At 33.0% G+C, this 10,655-nt stretch overlaps 1 protein-coding gene across 1 annotated transcript in view; it reads right to left on the bottom strand.

Annotated features, from left to right (window-relative positions):
* Positions 1 to 3,932: 3,932 nt before the first annotated feature.
* The window catches only part of TM9SF2 (transmembrane 9 superfamily protein member 2), a 68,197-nt gene continuing 61,474 nt past the window's right edge, over positions 3,933 to 10,655 (bottom strand). The window contains exon 5 of the mRNA XM_036376761.2: positions 3,933 to 4,559. Coding sequence (XP_036232654.1) covers positions 4,056 to 4,559 — 504 coding nt within the window. The 3' untranslated portion in view covers positions 3,933 to 4,055. The remainder of the gene's footprint in view (positions 4,560 to 10,655) is intronic.

The raw sequence follows: 10,655 nt of genomic DNA, 5'->3' as shown, positions 1-10,655 counted from the left end.
ATGCTGCTTATGCCAGTTGAGACGATTGTTGTTTTTGTAGAACAATGTTTGTAGTTTATGCGCGTGACATATTTATATGTGTACGCATATTAGTATGTAAGTTTGTGTATGCATTTTTTGTGTGGCAGTGTCATATGTGCATGATATAAGTAAGTTTTAAATGATGAAAGGTAGGATTTATATTATTTACAATTGTAAAGTTTATAATATATTATGATAGTATGTTATATATACAGTATACATATCGCATGAATGAATATACAAGGTGATTTCCAAAGTAAACAGGACTTTTTAAAAAAAAAGACAGAACAAATGGTTTTATCGGCAAAATCAATTAATTTTATTCAAAATAGTCTCCTTCTGCTTTAATACAGCTTTTTGCACGGTCCAAAAGCATGTCGAACGAGTGTTTTATCTCGTTGCCCGGTATGGCCGCCAGTATGCCGATGCAAGCCTTTTTCGAAAAGGTAGAAGTCGCACGGTCCCATATCAGGTGAATACGGGGAGTGGTTGATTGTTAAAATGTGATTTTTGGTCAAATAATCGGCCACAAGCGTCGATCGATGAGACGGCGCATTATCGTGCAACAAACGCCACAGCATTACAAACAAACGCCACAGCATAACAAACAAACGAGTACAGCATTAACGTTTTGGCCGGATGGAACAAATTCTGTGTGGACAATACCCTGGGAATCAATAAAACAAATCAGCATTGTCTTCACTTTTGACTTCTCCAGGCGCGATTTTTTGGGTTTCGGCTCATTTCTCATTTATATCCTCACGACCACTTTGAAAACGTTGAAACCACTTGTGCACTCTGCTACGGGATAGGCAATCATCGCCATAAACTTATTTCATCAATTGAAACGTTTCGGTAGAAGTTTTACCAATTTTAAAACTAAATTTAATGTTGGCTCTAAGTTCGAAGCTCATTTTCGCACCGATGACAAAAACATACTGATACTTAAAACGCAATAACTTCACTTCCATGTCATGTGAAATTTCATGAAAGTTTTACTGGAAGTCGATAAAGGATAGCAGATTCTAACGAACTAGTCGACATTTAGATGGCACCACTCAAGTTTAATTTGTTACTTTTTTACTGTTTACTTTGGAACGCAAATTGCATATGAAAGTATATTATATTATCAAACATAAGAAATATATAAAAAGCATGCCTTATTTGCGCATTGACTACAAATATTACAAAAATAACATTGTTTAATTAGAACGTTATCAGTTTTACATGCATGCATAAAAATTCGCAAAATTATATTCTATCAATAAATATGATTGTATATTATATAAACGTATAAAAATATAAGCCAATATTCTAATACGCGGCAGTAACATCAATGCAAACTTCTGAGCATAACTTTCATACCATGCTCAGCTCTGCTCCAGCGCCACTGTTTAAATTTATCTTTTCGATTTTGGCGCGAACGTCAGCGTTGTCCACTGACAGCTCATCACTTTAATTCTACATTCAAGATAATTTTGTGAATTTGAAGCATTTACGAATAAATATTACTTTGTGAAATGTCGAAACGAAAATGTATTTTCAACGATAATTTGAAGAAAATATATTCTTTTTTGAGAATCACTTATGACGATTCCAACGTTCGTTGCAACAAATGTAATGCTACTTTTTCGGTTGCTGCTGGTGGAGGCAATGGTATTGAAAATCATTTCAAGACAAAGAAGCACAAAGTGGCAGCAAATGTTTCTCTTCAAGCTTCAATCATATCAGATTTTTTAATCGCAGAGAAACCAGATTTGAATCTATCGACGAGGGAAGTCGTGTGGGCGTAACATTCAATTCAAAAAATTATTAAAAAAACAGCAGTTATCGTCCAATTCAAATTTTTTCAAACATTTTATTGTAGATCAACCGACTGCGCAACCAAAATATTTCGAATATGAATGTTTCCAAATTTAAAAATTTTCGTGTTCAAGAACAGAAAGTGAAGCGATGACCAATGTTTTTACACCATACGCATTGGAATGCCTCAAGTCTGATTTACAGAAAGCCCGATTCATTTATTTGTCGCCCGACGCTTTCAATCGCAAAGCAATCAAGATGTTTTCTGTCGTCATTCGTTAATTTTTTCCGATATCTGGAGGTAATGTTAAAATAATTAAACTTTCACAAGAAAAAGGTAAAACGTCGGATATGATTTTTTAATTGATTAAAAGAGTCTTGGAAAATTTTGATTTGACTGTGGTGGCAATACGCCAATTAATTTCGGTCGCCTAGATCGGAAAAGTGAAGGAAATGTTTTAGCAAAATTAATGAAATTAAAATCGAGCATAGTTGGTGTAGGTTGTGCAGCGCATATCTTGATGTTAAACAAGCAAGTATTGTTGTTCAGATCTACACACATTTTAATGCCCATACCATTCGCACACAAGCATTAAAGTCAATCTGCGAGATTTCTGAAGACGAATACGATCAACTGGTTGGTTACTGGAAAACTCGATTCATTGGCTTGTGAGAAGCTTTGAGAAAAATCATTTCGAATGTTCCAACCTTTGAAAACATATTTCGATGACCTTCCTTCACCCCTCAAAAAAGCCAGATGCATCTGCCATTCATTCAGTAATCCACTTTGTTTTTGTTCATGAACAGGTGAAAATATATTTTTATTAACTGATATTTTTCCAAAATCGATTATTACCGCATTAATTTTAGGGCATGATTTTCGAAGAAACAATAAAGAAAATTGAAAGCGATGCTATTCCAGCAGTTGCAATTTACAAACACTCGCAATATTTAAAGAACAATTTGCGAACATCCAACCAACACAATTACTTTCATTGCAAGTAAAAGCGGAATGGAGAGCCTGAAGAAAGAAAACAATGACTTGAAGCAATTTGAAGTAGAGGCGAAACAATTTAGAAGTAAATATTTGATTTATACCTCAATTTTCGTTCTAATTTTTAATTGTCTTCAATATTGTGATTGCTACAATTATCTTGAGGCATGTATCAACAGCTGGCTCATGTAAAATTATTTGGCTGGGTGCTACTCACTGATTAACTCGACTGGGAAAAAATTGAGAAAACATTTATTTTCCTCACAGAAAATAATATTTTGAAAGCATCACACACTACTTCACATAAGCTGTTCGAACAATTCACTTATATTATATTTCTTAGTATATAAGTGACAAACGAATTGATGAATGGAGCAAAGAGCAGACATCCGTTGATAAACGTTTGGTTCAATGGCTTACTTTTACCATTCGTTGAGCTTTCAGAAATCGTTGAATATGCTCTGACACTACCAGGAACATCGGCACCAGACCGCATATTTTCCACCATTAACAGAATGTGAACATACGAAAAAATTTGTGAAGAATAATTTAAAATTTTTTTGTTGGAATTTTTTTTATCATTTCCATTCTTTTTGAATAAAATTGTGTTTCTCTTTCCCCTATTATATGTCGCGATTTTCAGTGAATTATAATATGGAAAAAAATCGATGACTAAAAAAAACCATACCGGATTTTGCTGGAAAAATATAGTCACCTAAATCTAGCCTCAAAGCTCTTATAAACTCCAATTGCAAAATGTGCGAGCGTTCTCCTGGTCACCTCTTCGCATTCCAGTAATATGTGCGCCGGCGTCTCGGGCTTTAGCTCGCCGAAGAGACATGACTGAGCTCTATCCTGTGCAGAAGTTTTCGTAGTCTTCTAGTGTTGTACCCGCCTATCAGTAGTTTTTAGTGTCTGAGCCCTCGCAACTTGCGCTAGCTTGCTCTGTTAAATAATCGTAAAAGGTTGGTTTGCAGAGTTGCAGTTCCTCTCATTCTGACTAATGCGCCAAACTGACAACTGCTATATCTCGATCATTATTGTAATTGTGTTCACAGTATGTGTTTTTATTACACTTTTTATAAGCTACATCAATTCATTAAAAATTAGTAAATGTCTTGATTACAATTAATTTATTTTCCATATACAAGTAAAGATTAAATTATATTTAAATTAAAAATTATAATTCCTAATATTCTTATTTACCATTTTGATATGCCATAAAAGCGAGGCAAAATTAATCAACTTTTACAACGCTATAAATCTTGCGTATAAAAAAAAAACACGCCATAAAACCTATCGTTCCAGTAAGTAAAAAGAAAAGGAATACCATAATACATGTATAACCAAAGTACAAGAACATTGACGCACCATCTTTAATAGACAGTTTAGTTAAAAAGTAATGACAACAGTAAATGAAAAGATATGCGGCAGTAAATCCAGATGTTAAAAAAGATCGCCACCACCAGTGATAATCCTCTGCACAAAGATGAAAATAACATAGTAAAACTGTAGTTTCTGAACATGTTATAACCAATATTAGGAAAACAAGAAATAAAAAACCAAACATATAGTACATTTGACTGGACCAAATTGAGCTAAGGATGAAAAATAACTGTATAAATATACATCCAAAAGGTAAAACACCTCCCATGATAATTCCTGGAATTGGTTGTGTATAAATCGATTGATCTGGAATCTGACGTGGAATCTGATTTGTTCGAACCGGATGCTCCAAAGCCTACAAGAAGAGAATAAAAATTAACTTTAATTTTAATTCAACAACATTATTGTTTTGATTTTTTTAAATGAATTATTCAAGATAAAAACGACTACAGTTTATGGCACATGGTATTGGACCAACCCATAAACACACCACTCTTTTCGGGAAAAACTGGCGCCCCTACACCACACAACACAACACACCATACCTGTACACCACCCCACTTAGCAAAAAGGATGGACAACAAGATCGCCATCATCCTTCGTTTTATAATTTCGATCAAAACAACCATCCGATGTTTTTTTTTCTTTCGATCCGTGCTTGTATAGCGTTTTCCGAACGTATTTATTATTATTGTTTAATTAATCTAAAACTAAGCGTCAATAATTAAAAATTTAATGAACTTTATGTATACAAATTACACCGGCATTTTCTCTCTTCTCAAGTAATGCGCGCGACCCCTAATTTCGTAATTTTTTTCTTCGCCAACACAAAAGAGTATAGAAGTAAAACAAGGGTGCGATCGAGATGGCAATCAACACAGCAGTGTTGCAAATTTGTCAAAGTATCACGTTCTGCGTGAATTTTAGGCAACACTTGCAACAGCATCACGTTTTACTGTCACTTTCTGCCCGCTATTTATGCAAATAATCGGCAACACTAAATTGTTGTCGGCACATCAGCAAGGTATCAGCAAATATGCAACACAATAGCTGTACTGCTGCAATTATTACGTAGCTTGAACGCACGCCATCAAAAAAAATTGCGTGATGAAGGAAAACCGTACAGGTATAAATTCATTGCAAATAAGTTAGGGAGCTCGAAAAACTTTGCTCTAAATGCTCTAACAAAAAAAAATGAAAACTCGCGGTCGTCCAAGAAAAACTGACCTGATTGATGATCGCCGTATACTTCTCATGAGAAAGTTGGACTAAATGTTAGCTCACGGACAATTCGACGTCGATTAGTGAACGGTAATCTACCGGGACGTAAAGCCAGAAAAAGCTTTTACCGCTGAACAAAAGAATTGGTGCTGTCCCACTGGAGAAAAAAGTGGCGAAATATTTTATTCAGTGACAAAGTTAAGATTAATTTTTATGGAAATGATTATAAAAGAACTGTCCGTCACCCTATAGGCAAAGAATTTAATTGTATATACACCAAAAATACAATTAAGCATGTGGGCGGAAACATAATGGTGTGGGGATGTTTATCCTGGCAAAGCGTTGGTCCGTTTTGCAAAACGTCTGTCCGAAACATACATCGAGGTTGGTACCTGACTGGTTCAGGGATGCAAATGTGACCTGTATGCAATAGCCTAGTCAATCCCCTCATCTCAACCCAATTGAGAACTTGTAAAGTGACCTTAAGAGGAGATTGGCAGGCTTTTATTTTCAAAATAAGGAACAATTTTGGCGAAAAGCAAAGGAACTGTAGGATGCTACCTCATTAGGAACCTGCCAAAAATTAATTCAATCCATGCCGAACAGAATTGGAAAACTTATGAGAAACCACGGAGAATATACAGATTATCCAAAACCCATTGACCGAAAAAAGGATAACTTGAATTTCGTGATTTTATTTAGAAAAAAAAATGTAACACATATTAGTTTTACCAATATTTCCTATTTTGAAAAAAACTTGTTTTAAAATTCGGAATGAAAGATTTTCGACATATTTATGTTTAATGAAGTGAAGCGTAAATATGTATAAAACTGTAAATTGTTTTAAATGCAAATTCTTCAAAGTTATTAAATAAAAACTGTGTACACCTATTATTTTGTCCATAAGTGTATGTATGACCAGCGTGACGAGTATTAACAATGTCCGGCTATTTGTCTATACATGCGAACTAGTCCCTCAGTTTTCGAGATATCGATTTGCACACGTTCTTTTCTTCCTAAGAAGCTGTTAATTTGTCGGACGCGCTGATATTGGACCACTATAGGATGTACAAATTGATCGATCAAAATAAAGTTCTTGTTGTTTTGCAAAATTCGAATATATTTCTCAGATCAAACTACTATAGCATATAGGTATATAGCTATTATACAAACTGATCAAAATCAAGACGAATTATCTTCACAAAGTTTGGCATAGATTATTGTCAAATGCAACGCTACTATCTCCGAATATATTGTTCAGAACATACTATAGAATAGAACCGCATTTCTATTTGGCAAGACATCCTCTTTTTCATTTGGCATATGTTATTGTCCAAGGCAACTCTGCAATCTACGGACAAATTTTCCCGATCGAACCACTATAGCACCTAGCTGTCATTCAAAACTGACAGCTTAAAATCAAGGTAAAGATTTTCTTAAAAGATCTTTTTTTCTTATTAAGTACCGTTAATGGATCTAGAAGGTTATGTATATCAAATAACGTGGCTAGATGCAAACTATTGGTTACATTTTCAGATTTACATATAGTTGCTACAAGAAATGCACCTGTGAGAGGTATTATAGCTTCGGAGCGGCCGAAGTTAACGTCTTGTTTTACTTTTTCATTATCTTGCATACTATAATTAACAATGATGTTTTCTATAAATTAAAATTCGTAATTCGAAGGCAAATTTTTCGTCTTTGGGGTCTAACTTCGAAAAACGGAAAAATTCCTTTTGTATTTATAGCTCAATTCCTTGGTTTAGTCCAATAAATAAAAAAATAAGTTAATTTGCGATACAATGCTGTCAATTGTCCAGTTGTGATCGAAAACTGGAAATATAAGTTTTTAAATTGATACTTTGTGATTTATTTTCATTTAGCTCAGTGGAATACCGTTTAACCAAAAAAAAAAAACAGAATCTAGTAAGGAAATTATGTATCGTTGATACATTAAACCGATTAATTGCTGTTTTATTAGTTATGACTACTATTATAATACAGCAATTTGTATATAAGTAGGTATTGTAATATATGTAAGTATCGGTAAACAGAAAACATAACTGAGTTTAATGTGTAAAGGAAATTGTATTATATGTAAAACTTTTGAGTATAAAGAAATGGGGCACATTAAATTAATTTTCAAATCACAGAGTAGACCTTAATATTGTAAATTATATATTATATAATATACTTTCATATGAAAAAACATTTTCAAAGAATGATAGAGCACAAGGTTAGTCATAATAAAGATCAAACTGAAGTAAAACTTAATTCTTGTATAATGCGAGGTTAGCTTTGAGGACGATGCTTCACTATTCCAACTTATGTATGTATATAATTCTGATTTAAATTCAATTTTAAAATTTGCCGCACAAACATGTTATTTTGTAGCAATCAAAAAACATTTTGTTATCGTCGTTGTTTCAATATTCCAGAAATTTAGTGGAAACTGTGTATACTTATACAATGTTTACCAGAGCTAACCTCACCCCTCGTCTATTTATAATAAATCAAAAAAAATAGTTTAGAAACTAAGCACCCCATGCTTTTCTCACAATAATAAAAGTACTCTTCGTTCAATATTATAATCTAAGAGCCAGTGGATGGTAGACTGTACGTGATATTTTGCTTAAAGAGATTCTCCCATACATATCTTACATGAGATCGCGAGCCACTAAGCCCAGCGAAGGTCACCAAGGACGCGAATAAGAGTTTCGAAAGTATTTTAACAAAGCGGCCGTTTGGTCATATTAAAGAGTACAATGAATGCAACGTCCAAAATTAATGGCAGACCGTTAGTTATTACATCGTGGCAGACGTTTTGAAAATTACAAACAAAAAAAAAGGATTTTAACAAATCTGATTTTTATATTATAAAATACATTTTATTTTTAATATTAGCTTATTATTAATTAGCTTATTCTTAAAACGGCAGACATTTTCTCCGGTTGCAACAGTCCGGCAATATATTACTTACGGTGAAATGTAACTACTGTAATTATATGTACTTCTATAATGTATGCATGCAATCGGAAATACTTCGACAACTATAAAAAATAAGTATTGATACTTTACTTACCTTTGCCACTTTATAATGAAGTATATTAATGAAAGTTATTATGTTTTAAGATAATTTTATTTGTTGACATGTATGTATACGTGTTATTATTCATCAGCTTTATCATCGGAATTATTTTTACTTCTATAAAACTCACCACCTTGTTCACCATATTCAATGTTATCCGCTGAACATTCTGTAGAAATAAAGTATACAGTAAATCAATAGTTTCTAGTATGATACAATTACCTGGTACATCCTGAATAAAAACACTACAGTAACATGGAAACTGATAACCCTCAAACAACTTAACGGAAATGGCCATTGTAGAATTTAAAAAATCGTTTTTCTTTTCGCCTAAACTATAATTTTTAGTCATAAAAATAAGTTTTAAGTTGATTCGGAAATCGATGTATATACTTGTAGTATTGTGAAACTTTAAACGTTTCAAGCGTTTTCCCCAAAACTATTTTTTTCCAATTGGCAAAATATATATCTTTGACAATTTTTATCCGATCAACTTCAAAATTTGAGATTATCTTTAGAATTGGATTTTGCATAGAAGTACGTAGGGAAATTTCGATTGATTCAAAACTTTTTTTATGTCCAGTTTATTACGAAATTATTGACTAAAACTTTAATTTTTCTGTTCAGATTTTTGAAGGAGTTAATATTTTAAAATTTAGATTAATTTTATTTTACTTATAGATTAACGACATTTAATTTTTATTTATAGATTAACGACATTTTTATATTTTGTCCCAAGACGATAATTGTGTATGACAAATGTCTCGCCTCGGCGCGCTTAAAAAAAATACGATCAAAGAGACATCGCCTGATTTGTTTATTTTAGTCAACAAAATTAACCGAATAATTTTTCATCAGCTTGAGGTTCAAACTTGATAAGTGTTTCATTACTTCTGTAAATAAATACTTATAACAAGAAAAAAATTAATCTGCATATGATTTTATACCCGCTATAGTGGCCGTACCCCTTAAACACAAATGATGTATCTTGTTTTTCCCACCCAAATTCCAGGGGGTTTAACGCTGTAGGATTTTTTGGCGCATTTTTGGAGATAATGAGTCCTAAAAAAATTTACTGGTAAACTTCAGGTTTGCATTGAGGTATCGAGCCAGCATCAAAGCTTATGACTTTTTATTCAAGTTTTCATTAATGTCAGAAACTTTGTATCTATTCACAAAGAGCTGAAAACGCCTGTCATCGACGTCTTTGTATTTCTTGCTGTTGCAAATAAATTCTTGAATAACATTAAACTGACTTTTAACATATCCGGAGTTAAGTCAGCGCTTCCCGAAATTTCAAAAGCCTTTTGAAATTCAACGTTTTTCTTCAACAAAGTAAAGGGTCTCTTTTTTTCTTTTCTCAAAAATGCTTCATGAATGTTTGTGATGTCAATAAACTTTTCAGGGTTTCTGGGCCCAGTAAGCATCCAAATATGAGACGACCGATTTTTCAAGTGAATCATATTACCAAGCCAGAGCATCTAATAACAATTTTGGACGAGTTTGGGATACATATCATACATGCCGAATTAATTTACTATCCGCTTTTTCGTGCAAAGGACAGCAAAGATTATCTCTAACTCTCGATTTAACCATATAGAATTGAACTCCTCAAGAAAGCTTGACCATTATGGTTGACAATCCAAAATAATCTATAACTTCTCTTATTGCTTTGAAATGATATGGAATGAGCCTAAATGTATAAATAACTTCGAATATTTTAATTTCCCTTCGTGTTTTTAAGTGGCTTGCAGTATTAATGCAAATTTTTTTAATTCCTTATTCACAATTTGTCAAAACATTAGGTGTAATAAAAAAAAATCCATAATTTTTGCATGAAATTGAATGCTTTAATTATTTCTTTTCGTATCCAGCCGTATTTAAATGGTTCCAAACGGTTTTTTCTGCAATGTTTAGGTCCTGGACAATGATAATCGATGGGGTTTGCTCAACGTGTATTTGTTTATATTCAACACACTTCTCCTTACTCACGTTTTCACTTACTCTGAGCAACAACACAGAAAAGTCTCTGAGTATATGACATAATCCTATTGCAGTATGCTCTGAGAGTATTAATTTTTGCAATTGCTAAATCATACGCCAGTTGCCTGTATGGTTGATTTAATTCTATTATAATGTCCA

This window comes from Bactrocera oleae, chromosome 3, assembly GCF_042242935.1.
Source record: "Bactrocera oleae isolate idBacOlea1 chromosome 3, idBacOlea1, whole genome shotgun sequence".
Taxonomy (NCBI): Eukaryota; Metazoa; Arthropoda; class Insecta; order Diptera; family Tephritidae; genus Bactrocera; species Bactrocera oleae.
Note: the sequence above shows the minus strand (reverse complement) of the source record. Positions and strands in the feature narration are given on the sequence as shown.